Consider the following 18,432-nt stretch of genomic DNA (forward strand, 5'->3'; position numbering starts at 1 on the left):
GTTCAGGTTCATGCAACCATGCATCGGCGATGAAGGCTGGAACTTGCTCACCAGTAGCGCAACTGGACGTTCGGTGAATGGCGACAGGTGGCCTTCTCATCTGAATCATGTTTCATGCTTCATCAGGCAGACAGCCGGTCTCGTGTACAGCGGAAAACGTCTGAAAGCATATACCTTGCAACAATCGTCGGAAGGATCTAGGCTGGAGGAGGGAGCGCCATGGCCAGGGGAACTATCGTGGCATTCCCTGGGTGATCTCGTCATTCTGGAAGGCACAATGGATGAACACAAGCATGCATTCATCTTTGGGGACCATGTCTACCTCTACATGCAGTTTGATCTTCTTCGGCACGATGGCGGCTACCAGCAGCGTAATGCAACTTGTCATACAGCTTGCACTGTACATGCATGTTTCGAAGAGCACGAGGATGAGTTTACCGTACTCCCCTGGCCACCGTCCGCAGCTCGTGGTCGTGCGGTAGGGTTCTCGCTTCCCGCGCCCGGGTTTCCGGGTTCGATTCCCGGCGGGGTCAGGGATTTTCTCTGCCTCATGATGACTGGGTGTTGTGTGATGTCCTTAGGTTAGTTAGGTTTAAGTAGTTCTACGTTCTAGGGGACTGATGACCATAGATGTTAAGTCCCATAGTGCTCAGAGCCATTTTTTTCCCCTGGCCACCAAACTTCCCGGATTTAAACCCTATCGAGAATGTGTTGGGCCATCTAGATCGGGCTATGCAACCGAGAAATGTACCGCAGCTGGCCACAGCACTGGATCAAAATGGCTCCACATCCCTTTCAGTGCCTTCCAGAACCTCACTGACTTTCTTTCTGAACGTCTCGCAGAGATTTTCACTGCAAGAGGGGTTTTTCCGATTTTTGACAGGTGGTCACACTAATATGACTAGACTTTATCTTCAGAGGGAATGTCTCTGTGCTAATACTGGCCACCACGTAACACCCCCCCCCCCCCCCCCCAACTTTTCATTTTCAAACGGGAACCCTCTCTTTATTATTGCAGATTCAAATTCTACGCCACAAAATTCCTAGGGTTTACCTGAGACCATTTTTTTCCATTTATGGTGGATGGCGCTGTAACCGGCACGAGAGTTACGGCAGTTGGACAGGAAATCAGTCGCTCTGGTAGTGAGATTCGAGGGGACTCACTGAAATCAAGCATCCTGCCGCTGTGGGGTCTCAAACCCTGAAGGCAACAGAAAGCTACGTTATGTTATAAGTAGCTTATTTGCCAGTCTTTTAAATGAGTAAAAGTGTAATTTTTGCTGTATAGTCCACCTGCTTAGCTGGATGGTAATGTGCTCGCCTGCCATGCAACTGGACCCGGGTTCGATTTCTGTCCGGGTTAGAGATTTTCCCCGCTCAGGGACTGGACGTTGTGTTGTCCTCATCATCATTCTATCCTCATCGCTGGCGCGCGGGTCGCCCAATGTGGTGTCGACTGAAATAAGACTTGCACTTAGTGGCCAAACTTCCCCGGATGGGGCCTCCTGGCTAACGATGCCATATGCTAATTTCATTTTTTTGGTTTATAATCAAATTTATCAAATTAAATTAAAATTTTTAACGATTGTTCCAACTGTTTAGAAAAAAGGTTTGCATTTTTATTGGGAATTTAATGTAGAATCAAACGAGTCGGTTCATAGTTGCAAAAACATGAAAACCTGAATTTTATCAATTGCATCATCTACCATGACAAAAGAATGTTTGCGTATTTTTTGGCTTAGAATCCGAATATCCGAATCTGCAATAAAAAAACAAAACGTTGTTCCTCATGGGGTGGTGCGTGGACGGGGGGGGGGGGGGATCAGGATCTGGCCAGTTCCAGAAAAGACAGATATCCCCCTTAAAATATTAGCTTTTAATCTAGATAATGTTTTATGTATGATGGGTATTTTTCGAGGTATTTAGTTGTTCCACATTTTAAAAAAATCCTATGTATCTTCCATGTATCTGTATATCTTTATATATGTATCTATGCACACACTCGTGAGGCAAAACATTATGACTGCTACCTACGGTGGCGTTGTGCCTACGTGATGCAGTATATTAGAGGAGCAAGATCGAATAAGGACTCATTCTAGCGACGATACCCGCCAGAAATAAGCGATTTTGATAAAGGTCAGAATGCAACAGGTTGGCGCTTTGGAAAGAGGTTCTCAGCGTGGCGAAGCTGGATATGTGTTCATGTGCGTCTATGGAAAGTGACTGAAGGACGGTGCGACGAGTAAATGACGGGGTGTTAAATGTCGGTGGCTAGGCTGCTCTGGACAGATTGCGATCTGTGGCAGACCTGGTGAGAGTAGAATGCTGCTACAGGCACAAGTGCATAGGAGCACATCGTTCAGTTCACATTACAGAATACGAGGCACCCAAGCAGACGACCATTACAAGTTCCCATGTCCGAAAGAACAGACACCACACATGCAGTGTAATTCAGTTGCCACTACCTGTAGATTTTATGCAAACCACAACGCATTCAAAAACCACAATTGAGATATTCTCTCGCTTGCTACCTGCAAATTATTAATCCTACAGAAAAAATGAACAGTCTCTAGAATATTTCTGTAGGAAATTTAATGTAGTTAAATTGTCTACTGGGAAACTTTTCAAATAAAAATGGGTGAAATGGCTCTGAGCACTATGGGACTTAACGTCTGAGGTCCTAACTAACCTAAGGACATCACACACATCCATGCCCGGGGCAGGATTCGAACCTGCGACCGTAGCGGTCGCGCTGTTCTAGACTGAAGCGCCTAGAACCGCTCGGCCACACAGGCTGGCGGATACTTTTCGTTGGAGGCCACGGTTTTGAGTAATTCAAGAAAATCTTGTTTAAAGGTCACTTTTGTACGTTTTTATTGAGTAATTCGAAAAGTATGATCTCTAGCGTAAACGTATCCCAGTGAAAAGCTTAAATTTCCTACAAAAAGGTCCCGTCAATTTTTTCTGTAAGACTAGTAGCTTGCACGTAGCAAGTGAGGGAATATGAAAATCTCGTGCGTTGATTCTGAAGGTTTTACGGGTTGCATAAAACCCATAGCCAGGGTCTGTTGAACCATCTTTTATATAAATATATACGGCCGTTAAGATCATCTGAGTGTGGACGCAACTTCTCTACAGAACTCTTGTGGGAATCAAGCGTGATGCGGCAAGTAACGAATATGGTGGCCAGGGGCAATAAGTGAGTAGTGTGTGATAAGTGTGACAAGTTGGAAATTCGTGTCGGACGGAAAGCGAAGCGGTTAAGGCAACAGCTCACGTGAAGTGGCAAATCTGGGTTGCAGTCGCGGTCCGGTACAAATTTTCATTTGTCGTCATTGAATTCATTTCAGTGTCCAATTATGGATGATGTCAGAATTAATTCGTGACCCATTGCGAAGGTTCTCAATGGCCTGGTATTTTCTACTAGTGCTGTTTCGCTAGAGGTTTTACAGTACCTGGACAGAGAAAATGCCTACACTATACTTAAATAAGAACACAAATTAGATAAATATTTTGACGAAAATTGTTTCAGTAGTGAAAAAAATCTGATTTATTTAATGAGGAAAATAATTTTCGATGTTTTTCATTACTTAGAAAGAAAACCAAAATACAAACGACAAAATAAAAATGCCCTTGTTTCTGCTTTGTAAATATTGCTGGATATGTTTATGAGTATATACTGTCTTTACTAAAGAGCAAATAAATTTACATGTTTTGAAATGTTTGGACGAAACGTTTCCCATTTTGCCAGTTATCTGAAGTGCTGAGAATTTACCCTACCAGTATGCTCTTTGTCAAAAACATACACTTCGAACTTTGCTTTTGTCATTAGTAAACTTTACATTCTGTTAATGTATTTCGATTTTTTCGAAACGAGGATGGCATCTCATAAGCTCACTTTTCACCATTCAGATGCGAAACTGCAAAACAGACAGCTGTGAGAATACACGTAATTTTGGTGCTGCTGTGCAAACGAAAATGATGTCTCGTGGCGAACATAACTAAAACAGGAATAAAACACTAGGGGCCATGCAGCAAACTTACTTGCCACGAGTAGTCGATTGGGACGACAGTAAAGTTGCGCTCTACCAAAACTGCGGCTCTGTAGGATTGGTAAACTACATAAATGACATAGTAAATGGTAGGATTACAGATAGTATTGGTAGCACTGCTAGGGGAAGATACACTAATGAATGAATGAAAAAGAGAGACTGAGAGCCGGTGGCTTCTCTTTTCTTTTAGTTTGTTTGTTTTACAGATAATTAGAACTGCACATCGTTGAATATCAGTATACTGTGAACTTTGAGTCCTTACAGAATATAAACTGCATTTTTAATGTAATAAAATTACTTTGTAGCTTCTGCACTTTTATGTAACCGAAGTGACTGCTTTTGTTACAAGTATAGTTCTCATAAACAACGTAAAATAATATATATAATTGTTATTTTTATTTTGTACTCAGCAGATCGTTCTCGTCATGATCAAAGACAAGTGTTTCTTGGTATGATTGATAAATGCGAAAGTTGTTTGTAAGCACCAGAAACATGTTTGATGTAAGTTCAATGAAGAATTGAAGCTACGTTTAGTATGTTTTTAGTTTGTGTTTTATTTTAATTTTACCTCTTTTGAGGTAATTACCTTTCCTAGTGCTGTATGGGAAATCTGCATTTACTACAACAACGCTCTCTTTCGCGTAACAAATCAACAATTTTCGAATACAACTCGAATTAAACATTGAAAATTTCAATTATTCTATAAATACGGCTTATTTTTAAGTAGCAGACGTACAACAAAAATGTTCCGTAGGCTATGCAGCCTTTTATATGCCCTCACTCAGATTCTAAATGGTTCATCACTTTCAGTTTCTGGGGGGGAGCTAGTAAGACATACGCAGACAGAGAGATCAGAATGTGGTAGGTATAGAACACATCTAACGTACAGGTAACATGGTCACGATCTTAACAGACCAAGGCTGGTAGGAAAACTGCAGAGTCTACGCTTACTTATTACAGTGTCCGGTAGCCTATGGTAGTTTAACTCCAAGCCAGAATGTCGCTATGTAAAAGGGCTTTACGTTATATTTCTTATATAGCGTTATGTTTTTAAATAAAGGGAAATTTGTTTATTTACGTAATAAATAAGTTAGTAATAATAGCACATCATAACATGAAAATAGTGGTTGTGTTGAAGGTTGTGTTCGAGTTAAACAAGTGTTCGCAGTGCGCCTGTAAGCTTCTGTGTGGCGAGGTGAGGCGAGAGAGTCACGAGATGTAAAAGAAAGACAGGCCATGGTATGTATTGTGTACGTAGTTCCGTGTAGTCAGCGCGTACACAACTTTCCCACTAGAGCGCGCCCCGCTAAGCACAACAGCGCAGGCGCAGCGCTCGTCCGTCTCTGCACTACGAGATGGCGCTGCCATAGAGACAGACCAAATTCTGTTTCCGCCGATTCGCGTATTAATATGTAACGCAACCAATGAGATTGCTGCCAATGTAGAACCTTTTCTCCTCGTGGATCACACTCTCGCAGTGATACACGAACGTGTGAGGTATTATAACGAGTGTACAGACCTCCGATTAGTCATTCTGCATTTGTCTGTACCAGTCTATAGTCAAGTTTCAGTCTGCGCCTAATAAGATTACCATATTCCTGTACATAGCCATGGAGAAAATGGCTAGACCCTTTGTCAAGTATCAGAGATATGTGAGAATAAGATTAACGTACCAAGACCAAAGGAACTTCAGGTTGTCAATTGTAAACAGCACCCAGAATCAAGTTACGTAATGTCTATGATTTTTATTATTTTAATAAATGTGTGTGAAAATTAACCAAGTTCTGTTTAAAGTTGGTCACCGTCAATCTGCTACTCTAAGCGTGCAAGTGGCATTTCTATCGTCTGACCTAATGGCAGAAGATAAACACGCCACAATAAGACCACGAGACATATTGCTGACACTCGCCTACTTCGTTAGTGCGACAAGTCAAATAATATGATGGTGTGTGTACTGAAGGTCTTACAGTACGCACACCACCGTATGTATGTCACAACATGTGGCACAACAGTTCGTACAACTTCCAGCAGCCGTCTCCAGTGGTGAGTGAGTAACTATTTCCGGTGAGTTTAATAATTCTTAACTGCATATTTAAACCATTTGAGCTTTCGACAACACACGACAAAGTTAAGACCTGTAGTGGGTACCATTTCATTGACATTTTAATTTCCCATGGGCCTCGCACGGAGGCGAGCATTGGCGTAGTATGGCGGAGAAGGCGACTAGTGTGACGTCACATGCCCGTTGTGGGGCCCGTATTTCTCATGTGTGCCAAAGAGTCAGCGTTGACGTCACTGCTCACAGCACATCTGCGCTTGATACCTAGTGACCGTGCCTAGACCCTCGGTATCTGCGTTACATGGTGAGCGGTCCAGTACCTGCGGCTGCGGTGCGGTAGAGCGGCGGGTGCTCGCCGTCCGTGGCGCTGTCGTCGGCCGCGCAGCCGCTGCTGCTGCCCAGGTAGATGACGGTGTCGGCCGACTGCTCGCTGCTCGACGGCTCCAGCTCGCTGCTGCCCGTCGAGTGGCCCGCCACGCGCTCCTGCAGGCGCGCAGACACCTCCCACGAGATGCCCGACCGCGGGCCGCCGTACTGCAAGCCCGGCGAATACGTCAGGTCACTTCTTTCCGCTCACTGTGCCACTAAACGCATCGGTGTACTTTGTGAAACTGTCAATGGTCTGCGCACTATTCAAACCCGATGGTTAACATTCGGCATGCGAGAATTTTTCTCGTTCAGTCTATATTACTAAAGGGATTCTTGTTGCAGACTGCATATCTAAATGCTTCCGGGAACAACAAAAATTAGATTTTCAGTACGTATGCACATTACTAAATTAGTCATCAGCCGCGTTTTTGTATCTGTATACAAGGGGATTCAAGAAGTAATCCTACACATTTGTTTCTGAAAGCAGCTTGGTTTTAGTCAGGATTCCAATACACCATATTGTTCGCCAAGTTTTTGGCTACAAAAGCCTATTTTCCAACATGATCTCCGTTCAATGCGATGGCTTTCGCCACTTTACTGCTCCTGCATGACATATCTCTACTGTTCGACGTCAGAGCCAACGTCTTGCTGCACCAATAACCTCCCCACCATCCACATACCACTTCCCGCAGATTGCATCCTTAATGAGTCCAAACAGATGGAAGTCGGAAGGCGCGAGATCCGTGCTGTAGTATGGATGAGGAGGAAAAGTCCAACGAATTTCTCTGGGCTCCCCCCAGGTGCGCTGACTTCTGTGTGGTCTTGCGTTGCCATGGAGAAGGAGAAGCACAATACACTTGAGAGGTGATCGTTGCACCATGAGAGAGGACATCAAACAGAATAGCCCCTTCTGAGTCCCAGTGCACCGTCGCCATGACTTGTAGAAAGTTTTTAAAATGTTTATGATTTAATATTTGTATCAAATTTAGGAACTATGTATGTATTTTGAGGCAGCATAACTCATGGTGCACAAATTACCTGCATTATATTTACTGAGTGTTTCACAATGAGACCGCTTAGCCATTTCGAACAAACTTCACACATATTTTCAAATCTTTTCGAAACTTTTCTCAGTGACATCCCTAGGAAATACTGAAACGAAAAACCTTTGTCGGTTCCTGCATTTTTGCTGTTCATGCAGTAGAGCTTCAGCATCGTGTATTGTACATCTTTTTGTTTTTATTATTTGTTTACTTATACTTCTATTCACAAATTATTTTGCAGACAGTACTCATATATGCCACTGACTCTACTTGCAATATTTTGCCACTGTGCGACACATACTTCAAGAGATACGATCTCATAAACATTGAGATGTGCGAGGAAATACGCTTTCTTAAAAAAGAGTCCCAAATTACGCAGACTATATTCATCCAGTGTTTGATAATGAGAGCAGTCACACTACCAAGAAATTAAATGTAATTTGAATTTTTTCTAAGCTTTTACTCTCTTATGTCCCCACAAAATAATGAAACCTACAAAATTAGGGTTTATGTTTCCAACCACTAAGATTTCATATGCCTAACATGAAATATTTAGCACGTTAACTTATTTGTAAAGCAGTCAGGTGCCTGAATCTTTTTATTCATGGGAGTGCGATTCTTTGAATCGGGGAAATACTGGTGTTTGTACATACTATTACCACGCTTTCGCTGAGCCCCTCACTCTGAATATATGTCAATTTGCAATTATTAAATATTGCCATTTGAACTGAATTGAAATGTTTTCGTTGATAGAAAATAAAACAGTTAGTTTCATGAGTTGTAGAAGTCTAAATACCCTATAATATAACCTTTCTATTTCCACAAAATGAATCTCTTTTAGCGCACACCTGGAATGATCGCAGTTACCCTTTACAAAACGTATTCCTACCCGATTAGTATCATGAATCAAATGATAACTGGAACTTTTTTCCAGAGAGAGACTCGAATTCAGAGAATTAATATCTTTCCAATTTGCACCACAGTTTAAAAAAAGAAAACAATAGTATATCCATTTAGTCAATAATTATTTCCGGGTCACTTTTCTTAGGTATTAATTATTACTTTGAAACAAAAGGAATGCTGTCTGGCAGACTTTTAGTTGGCAGCTTTAGCATAAGTTGTTTCCAGATGGTGATTGGTCTGTCAACGACACAGCACGTAAATGCGTAATTTTACTATAACAGAGTGATCAAATAGTTACTTAAGCTGAACTTATTAACTTCTTAATATCAAAACTACATTCTGTGCAGAAACTACGAGTTGGTATCTTTACTGTAAGAATAATTTACATTGACACTGAAATGTGAAAATGGTTTTATTACCTTACTTAACCTTTTATTAATTCTATCTTCACCTTCTCCCTCCCACTCAATACCCGATATTTAATGCATCGAGCTCCGTTTTAAGAAAAGCTAGTTTTTCAGGCATCTCGATGTCTATGACATCATACATCCTGAACTATGAACAGTATAAAATTTTTGTTTTGCAGGTGCATCCAGTGGTATATATGAATACTATCTCCAAAATGTGGTGTGAATAGAGTTAGCAGCAAAGAAGAAATAAATTAAAACAGCAATCGGATGCTGAAATTTTACTTCACGAACAGCAAAAATGTACATTTTTTTCGTTTCTGCGTGAAAAAGCTGCGAAACAATTTGAAATGATGTGTAAAGTTTGTTGTTGTCAAATACTCTCATTCTCAAATACTGAATGAATATGGGCCGGGTAATTGCTGCGCCTGAGTTATGCTGGCCCAAAACATGTACTCAATTTGTAACTTTAATGCTTGGCTTATTGTGCAACACCTTTAACGTAAGATTATACGCGGTGGGGTGTCACCGCCAGACACCACACTTGCTAGGTGGTAGCTTTAAATCGGCCGCGGTCCATTAGTACATGTCGGACCCGCGTGTCGCCACTGTCAGGGATCGCAGACCGAGCGCCACCACAAGGCAGGTCTCGAGAGACTGACTAGCACTCGCCCCAGTTGTACGGACGACTTTGCTAGCGACTACACGGACGAAGCATTGCTCATTAGCCGAGCCAATAGAATAGCCTTCAGCTAAGTCAATGGCTACGACCTAGCAAGGCGCCATTAGTAACATTGCATGTATCTAAAGAGTCTCACTTGTATCGCCACAATCTCCATATGTACCAAAAAGGATGGATTAAAGTTAAGTATTCCAGAAGCTACGTACTTTTCTTTATAGCTTTCATTACGTATCCTGTTTCGGACCTCACGCACCCTGCTTTGGCTTAGCGCGTGCCTTTCGGCTTCCTCTCATTGTGTCTAGGCTGTCTTGTCTAGACACAACACGTGGTGTGTCTAAAAAGTTCGGTGAATACTATCAGACAACAAACAAAATAAAAGATACAAACAAATGTTCTTTATTGCCCTTCAAAATAGTCGGCACCTGCTACAACACACTTTTGACAACGTTCGTACAGATTTTGGAAACTATCAGCAAAGGCCTGCTGTGGAATGGATCGCAGAACGGCTGTCACACGATCTCTAATGGCATTCATGTCCGCACAACGTTCACCTTTCATGGCCGCCTTCAAACCGGGAAACTGCAAGAAGTCCGCAGGAGCCAGATCAGGGGAGTACGGAGGATGTTCGAGAACAGTTACCATCTTCTGCGCCAGGAATTGGCACACACGGATCGCGCAATGTGCAGGGGTATTGTCATGGGCAGCACCCATTTTCCATTCCTGTGCAATTCTGGCCGAACCCACCGGATACGTTGTAACAATCGGTTCAAAACGGACTGGTAAAATGCAGCAGTAACGGTTTGACCTACAGGAACAAATTCCTTGCGGATGGTGCCATTGTTGTCGAAGAAAGCGATCAACAGTGTTTTCAACTTGGATTATTGTAGAAGGATTTTTTTTTCTTTGGTACTGGGAAAGAGGGTGAACACCACGACATCGATTCCCGTTTTGATTCCGTATTGAACTGGCAGCACCAGGTCTCATCTCCCGTGACGATAGTGTTCAGAAGCCATGGATCCTGGTCACACATGGAAATGAAATCACCAGACGTTTCCATCCGTTTTGCTTTCTGCTCATCTGTGAGCTTGTGAGGCACAAATTGGGAGCAGATCTTCCGCTTACCCAACCATCGCGAACGATGGTGTGCACCGTGTCCTTGCTTATGCCCAATTCCTCCGCAATCAATCTGAGAGTCCGTCGCCAATCTTGTGCCAGCATTTGTCGCACTTTCTCAATCTTTTCTGGGGTTGTGCCCGTCGATGGCCGACGTGAACGTGGCTCATCCTCAGTTGTTTTCTTCCCTTCACGGAAGCGTTCAAATCGTTCGGAAAAACATTTTCTGCTCACGGCTTCCCTCCCGTACACCTGCACCAACATTGCAGTCTTCCCCTACTTGTAGCAGAACTTGGTGTTTACACGTTGCTCCATTGTGCTGTGACACCTCCTCTCACACGACTACGTTCAACTGGTCGCAGTCTGTTTACACAGCCAGTCATATGCCGTCCATGCTATGTATCGATTTTCCTCAAATCTCTGAAGATCCATGCGCATGCACACACATATGCGCTAATTTGGCGATCAGATATGACACCATTCACCGAACTTTTTAGACTACCACGTGCATCTTAGTTTCCTCTGCGCCAACCACTATATGAGAACTACGCTAGCATAAATGGCTCATGTTTCGCCCAGGCCGCGTCAAAACGTTTTCTAAACGTTTGACCAGCTGGAGCTACCAATTCTGTCACTTTTATTTCTGTCCAAGCACTGCTTAGCCCACAATTTTGAAAGAAATCGGTGATGACGAGTAGGCGAGGCCCGCTTGTTAGTAGATTATAACATTACTTTCAATTTTTAATTTCAGTCAACGATTATACGAAAAATACTGAAAATCAAGTTCTTGTTGTTCCTGGAAGCCGTTAGATAGGCAGCCAGCAAGTGGCAATGGGTGTTTGTAAGTTTTAGTAGCACGCCGATTAAGAAGCACTACAATTCCATATTTTGACAGATAGACTAAAGTGCTTTGATGCAAAAAAGAGAAGTTGAGTTCTTTTATTCTGGAAAAAAGGTTCTAATAATGCCAAGTATGTATAGTACAAATTTTTGTCATGTCCTCAATTTTGTTTCTGGTTGGCTTATCTTTTATTGCTTAAGACCTTTTAACATTGCAGCGCGTCAGCAATCGTGAATAGTTTAGTGATTAAAAAGAATCCGCCTCGATTGCAAATAGAAACCCGATGTTGACCTAGGTTTCGGCGCGGATAACCACGTCTTCTTCAGAACACACTAAAACTACAAACTGCCTAAAGAGGCATGGGCCAACATTAATACAGAACGCCCAAAAGGGCAAAAGACTCGCACAAAATGTAAAATAAACGGTACTTGTGTACCATGTCAATAGCTGTACTTAGCTCAAACGTCAGAAGCGTGCTCCCTCACCCCAGCCAACATTCGGTGGGCGGCGAGCTCTCAGTTTACCGAACGTTGGCTGGGATGAGGATGCACGCTTCTGACGATTGAGATAAGTACAGCTATTGACATGGTACACAAGTACCGTTTATTTTACATTTTGTGCGAGTCTGTATTAATGTTGGACCATGCCTCTTTAGGCAGTTTGTAGTTTTAGTGTCTTCTGAAGAAGGCGTGGTTATCCGCGCGGAAACCTAGGTCAACATCCGGTTTCTATTTGCAATCGAGGCGGATTCTTTATGATCATTATATTTGCTGCTTACATTGCTATTTGATTTTATGTTCGAGGAGGTTAATGCAAACGAAACGTACATTCCATATTTCGCATTTTATCTTGTATACTAATAATAAATCTGTAAAAATGTCGTGTCTGTCTCTTTGTCTGTTTCAACACGCCTCTCCAAAATTAGTTGACGAATTTTGATGGGGTTTTAACAGGTAACTTGAGCATAGCTTGTGGCACCAATACAGGCTTTATTCCATCAAAATCGAATCGCGAAAAAAGAGATCGTAATTAAAGTTTTATCCATATTACTATTATTAATGCCAAAGCAACTCTGTTCCCTTTTTACGAATAACCCGCAGGACGAATTTTGATGCAATTTGGTATGGAAATAGTTCGAACCTTGAGGAAGAATGTAGGCTACTTTAGAAAGTGTGTAGTACAAGATACTCACTGATTTGAAGAATATTACAAGGAAAATACTTACTTTTCGAAAAAGCTGTTTACTCTTTGACTTTTGATCTTTATCATATTTGTGAAAATGCTTTTATTGTTTGAAATGTGTTGCGTGTTATGATTCAAAGTAATGGGTAAAATTCTTATGCAATCTTTAATAAGTTTATACTGCCACACCATTTGTTGCATAATGTACACGCTGTGTAATTTATAGCTACTGAACAGCACGATGCATACGTGCGTGCTTCCACCCATGCCCTTCTGCACGCAGTGCTCGGCAGCGAGGCTGCACATATCGACGTATCACCTGTTGCGACAGCTTGGGAGGGACAGAGTGGCGCGCACATCACGAGCTATGCTTAGCCAAACAGGCAGACACGTGACGGTAGCTGATATTACGCACGTACAGTAGCTTACTTACTCTCAATCACTCATCATAACAAAGCTACTGACATCCGAGTGCAGCTAGTTATGCAGGGTGAAAAGTATTTAAACCGACAAACTCTGAGAGGTTATATGGGACATCAAAACAAATATTTTTTCCTATTGTCATTTTTTCCTATGAGGATTATTTAAACCGGTGGAGGCCGTATTACTATCTTCAGTTGTAGGCAAATGATGTCCACCAGTGTGGTAGTGCATTGTCTCTGTTTACTAATGGAGCGATACATCTGGAGTGAGTACACTGACATGGTTGGTGCGTACTACGTAGCGCTACACAACGGACGAGCTGTACAGCGGGTTTATCAATAACAATATCCTTATCGCCGTATCCCGCATCATACGACCTTTGCTGCGTGACACCAAGTCATTTAGCAGATTACTTGGACAGGGACGCCGTCGCACGGTAAGAACGCTGCAATTTTAGGAAGCTGTCTTGCAGCATGTGGAGTGGGATCCTTCAATCAGCACTCGTGCAATTGCGCGTAACGTGGGGACGAATCAGACGAATGTAAGAAGAGTCCTTCGAGAACAATTGTTACGTCCATTTCACATACAGCGTGTCCACAACCTGGAACCAGTTGATTACCCACCCAGAGCACAGTTTTCGCAGTGGTACCTGGAACAGTGCGGAATGCAAACTACATTTTCATCCCCTGTGTTGTTTACTGATGAAGCAACATTCGGGCGTGATGGAGTCGTCAACATGCACAATTCGCATGTTTGGAATGACGATAACCCACTTGCCACAATTACTAGCGCTCATCAAGTGCGGTTCTTCGTTGATGTGTGGGTCGGTGTTGTTGGGGACTGCTTAATTGTGGCCGTATCTGCTACCTAGGCCATTAAATGGCAGGCACTATTACAATTTTCTCGCCAGAGCATTGCCAGAATTGCTGGAAGACGTCCCGCTCCCTATAAGACAACGCATGTGGTTCCAAGATGACGGGGCGCCGGCACATTTCAGTCGTCGTGTGCGTCGATTCCTGGACAGACGGTTCCCAAAAACGTGGATTGGCAGAGGTGGTCCTGTTCCATGGCCTTCTCGATCCTCAGATATGTCCCCTCTGGACTTTGTTGTGTGGGGAGAGATGCGTAACCTTGTTTACTCAACTCCTGTTGCATCAGAAGAGGATCTGGTTGCCTGGATAGTAGCAGTAGCAGGAACAATTCGTGATGCTCCTGGCGTTTTTGCCCATGTCAGACAGAACATCATCCGACGGTGTCACCTTTGTTTACGTGTCAATGGTGCCATTTCTGAAAACCTCCTCTAATTGAAATTGGGTTGTGTTAATGTGTTCTCTCTTGGCCATAAAAAATGGAAAAGTGTTTGTTAGTTTAATTAATTTCCCGCTAGTGAAATCTTCCTCTACCGGTTTAAATGACATTAGGGAAAAAAAATTGTTTTGATGTCCCCTACAACCTCCCAGAGTTTGTCGGTTTTCACCCTGTAAATAAGTCATTTTTTTGTTAACGAAAAAGATATTAAAAATCACCCTGCGATCCTGTCTATATCAATATCTCTGACAAATTTTTATTGTAGTATTTCAAAATATTGGTATCGATACGAAACATTGTAGCAAACGTGGTACTAGAACGTCGCTAGTGGTGTCATTGCTAGGTCACCTTGTTGGCGCGGTGGCGCAACCGGTGAATGCGCGCCGCCAGCTGCAGCGTGGCCAGCGTGTCGCTGTAGTGGTGTGCACGCGCAGACACGTGCACCAGCATGGCCGCGTGGCACGTCAGCGACCCCAGGCACTCGCGCAGCAGCTGCGTCAGCCGGTGCTCCCTGCAGCACGCCACACACGGGGGTCAGCTCACAGCCGCCAACACTACCTGCTCACAAAACACTGTAGTGGTGTGCGCGTGCAGACACGTGCACGAGCATGGCTGCGTGGCACGTCAGCGACCCCAGGCACTCGCGCAACAGCTGCGTCAGCCGGTGCTCCCTGCAGCACGCCACACACGGGGGTCAGCTCACAGCCGCCAACACTACCTGCTCACAAAACACTGTAGTGGTGTGCGCGTGCAGACACGTGCACCAGCATGGCTGCGTGGCACGTCAGCGACCCCAGGCACTCGCGCAACAGCTGCGTCAGCCGGTGCTCCCTGCAGCACGTCACACACGGGGGTCAGCTCACAGAGCCCACCACTACCTGCTCACAAAACACTGTAGTGGTGTGTGAGCGCAGACACGCGCACCAGCATGGCTGTGTGGCACGTCAGCGAGCCCAGGCACTCACGCAGCAGCTGCGTCGGCCGGTGCTCCCTGTAGCACGTCACACACGGGGGTCAGCTCACAGCGCCCACCACTACCTGCTCACAAAACACTAATTCGATGGTCAGTGAAAATTTTTTTCCTATTTTTTTTCTCCTACATTAAGAGGAGGTTCTGGTCGAGAGGCATGGAAAATGGGTATAGTTGTAATTGGTTTCATGCAAGGATTGATTGATTTATTAAAATGGGGGTTGTACCAATTTATTAAACATATATTTGTGTATGAGGAAATTTTTTAATCTCACAAACAATTAAAAATGGCAGCTGCAGCCCTTGTCAAAGTACGCACCTCACAGCATGTCCTGGTTTGCGCGAAGCCTTGTACTGACTCGTCGTTACTTCTGAAGCCCATAGAAATAGCGAATTTTTAAATTAGATTGCATCTGGCTGGCTATCGCGAAGTGATTCTAAAAAATAACTCGAAAAAAATGGCACCTATTCGAAAAACATCCAAATTTCTTGGCAAGTTTTCTGTATTCAAATGTCAGAAAAAAATATTTTAAATTAGAATTCAAATTTTACTATCATTAAAATAATTAAATAAATCGGATAATCTGTCTAGGCTATAGAGCGCTTTCCACGCTGAAAAATTCTGTTTCGAGAGAAGCAAAGTTTTGGAGTATAAACAACGTTTCAAGGCTTACGGTTAAGCTATGAGCCCAGGACTATCGACAACATCCTTCCTCTTCCTCTCTGGTTCTGAATTTGGTGATGTGTTTTTTTTCCATCCGGACTCTTTTAACAAACTGGGACAATCCTTGCTCCGTGACGGCCACGCGTTTCCCGTCAGATACACTATGTGATCAAAAGTATCCGCACACCCCCAAAAATTGCCGGCAGGAGTTGCCGAGCGGTTCTAGGCGCTACAGTCTGGAACCGCGCGACCGCTACGGTCGCAGGTTCGAATCCTGCCTCGGGCATGGATGTCCTTAGGTTAGTTAGGTTTAAGTAGTTCTAAGTTCTAGGGGACTGATGACCACTGCAGTTAAGTCCCATAGTGCTCAGAGCCATTTGAACACCCCCAAAAATTTTCATATTAGTTGCATTGTGCTACCACCTACTGCCAGGTACTCCACATCAGCGACTTCAGTAGTCATTAGACTCCGGCCAATGTGACCGAGTGGTTCTAGGTGCTTCAGTCCGGAACCGCGCTGCTGCTCGGTAGCAGGTTCGAATCCTGGCTCGGGTATGGATTTGTTTGATGTCCTTAGGTAGAGTTAGGTTTAAGTAGTTCTAAGTATAGGGGACTCATGACCTCAGATGTTAAGTCCCATAGTGCTTAGAGTCATTTGAACCATTTTGAGTCATTAGACATCGCGAGAGAACAGAATGGGGCACTCGGCGAAACTCGCGGACTTCGAACGAGGTCAGATGATTGGGTGTCACTTGTGTCATATGTCTGTGCGCAAGATTTGCACACTCCTAAACATCCCTAGGTCCACTGTTTCCGATGAGATAGTGAAGCCGAAATGAAGGGACACGTACAGCACAAAAGCGTACAGGCCGACAGCGTATGTTGACTGGCAGAGACCGCCGACAGTTGAAGAGGGTCTTAATGTGTAATAGGTAGACATCTATCGAGACCATCAGACAGGAATTCCAAACTGCATCAGGATCGACTGCAGGTACTATGAGAATTGGGCGGGAGGTGATAAAACTTGTATTTCATGGTCGAGCGGCTGCTCATAAGTCACACATTACGCCGGTAAACGCCAAACGACGCGTCGCTTTGTGTAAGGAGCGTAAACATTGGACGATTAAACTGTGGAAAACGTTGTGTGGAGTGCCGAATCACGGTACACAATGTGGCGATCCGAAGGCAGGGTGTGGGTATGGCAAATACCCGGTGGGCATACACAGAGGGTGGGTTTGCTGGTAGTTGGGGGCTCCAACGTTAGACGAGTAATGGGGCCCCTTAGGAACATGGCTGCCAAGGAGGGGAAGGAAGCCAGTGTGCACTCCGTGTGCATACCGGGGGGAGTCATTCCGGATGTGGAAAGGGTGCTTCCGGATGCCGTGAAGAGTACAGGGTGCAGCCAACTGCAAGTGGTAGCCCTTGTCGGTACCAATGACGTGTGTCGCTTTGGATCGGAGGAGATTCTCTCTGGTTTCAGGCAGCTAGCGGAAATGATAAAGACTGCCAGTCTTGCTTCCGAGATTAAGGCGGAGCTCACCATCTGCAGCATCGTCGACAGAACCGACTGTGGTCCTTTGATGCAGAGCCGAGTGGAGGGTCGGAATCAGTGGCTCAGGCGGTTCTGTGACCGTGTAGGCTGCAGATTCCTGGCTTCCCCCATCGGGTGGTGGGTTTCCGGGTTCCACTTAATAGGTCAGGAATCCACTACACACAGGAAGTGGCTACACCGGTAACGGTGGCTGTGTGGAGGTGACAGGACGGCTTTTTTAGGTCAGTGGGTCTTAGGAAACCACAGAAAGCGCGTCCGTCTAAAAGGGGATAGGTAAAACACAGTAAGATAGTTGTAGAACCGATCGGTATTGTAGTTGTAAATTGTCGTAGCTGTGCTGGGAAACAACCAGAGTTCCAAGCCCCAATAGAAACCACTGAAGCTCAAATAGTAACAGGTACAGAAAGCTGGCTAAAGCCGGAAATAAGTTCAGCCGAAATTTTTTCAAACGATCTAACAGTATTTATTGCTGTCGGAAGTATTTTGCCTTGTAGTGAAATTGAAGTAGATAGTTCCTGCGAAATAGTATGGGTAGAGATTATACTTGACAATCGGACTAAACTATTAATTGGGTCGTTTTACCGACCCCCCAACTCGGAAGATATAGTTGCTGAACAGTTCAAAGAAAACTTGAGACTCATTTCAAATATGTATCCTACTCATACGATATAGTCGGTGGCGACTTCAGTCTATCCTCGATATGCTGGAAAAATTGTACGTTTAAAGCCAGCGGTAGGCTGAATGCTTTCTCAGAAAATTATTTTGAACAATTAGTTCATGAGCCTACTTGAAGCGTAAATGATTGCGAAAGCTTACTTGGTCTCTTAGCAACAAATAATTCATGATGAGTACAGGGATTAGCGA

At 44.0% G+C, this 18,432-nt stretch overlaps 1 protein-coding gene across 1 annotated transcript in view; it reads right to left on the reverse strand.

Annotated features, from left to right (window-relative positions):
- LOC124803287 (kinesin-like protein KIF26A) overlaps positions 1-18,432 on the reverse strand; it is a 483,829-nt gene that overhangs the window by 60,860 nt on the left and 404,537 nt on the right. The window contains exons 9-10 of the mRNA XM_047264470.1: positions 14,731-14,893; positions 6,432-6,645 (exon numbers count right to left, since the gene is read on the reverse strand). Of these exons, the coding sequence (XP_047120426.1) occupies positions 6,432-6,645; positions 14,731-14,893 (377 nt within the window). The remainder of the gene's footprint in view (positions 1-6,431; positions 6,646-14,730; positions 14,894-18,432) is intronic.

The sequence above is a fragment of the Schistocerca piceifrons genome, chromosome 6 (assembly GCF_021461385.2).
Source record: "Schistocerca piceifrons isolate TAMUIC-IGC-003096 chromosome 6, iqSchPice1.1, whole genome shotgun sequence".
NCBI classification, from domain to species: Eukaryota; Metazoa; Arthropoda; class Insecta; order Orthoptera; family Acrididae; genus Schistocerca; species Schistocerca piceifrons.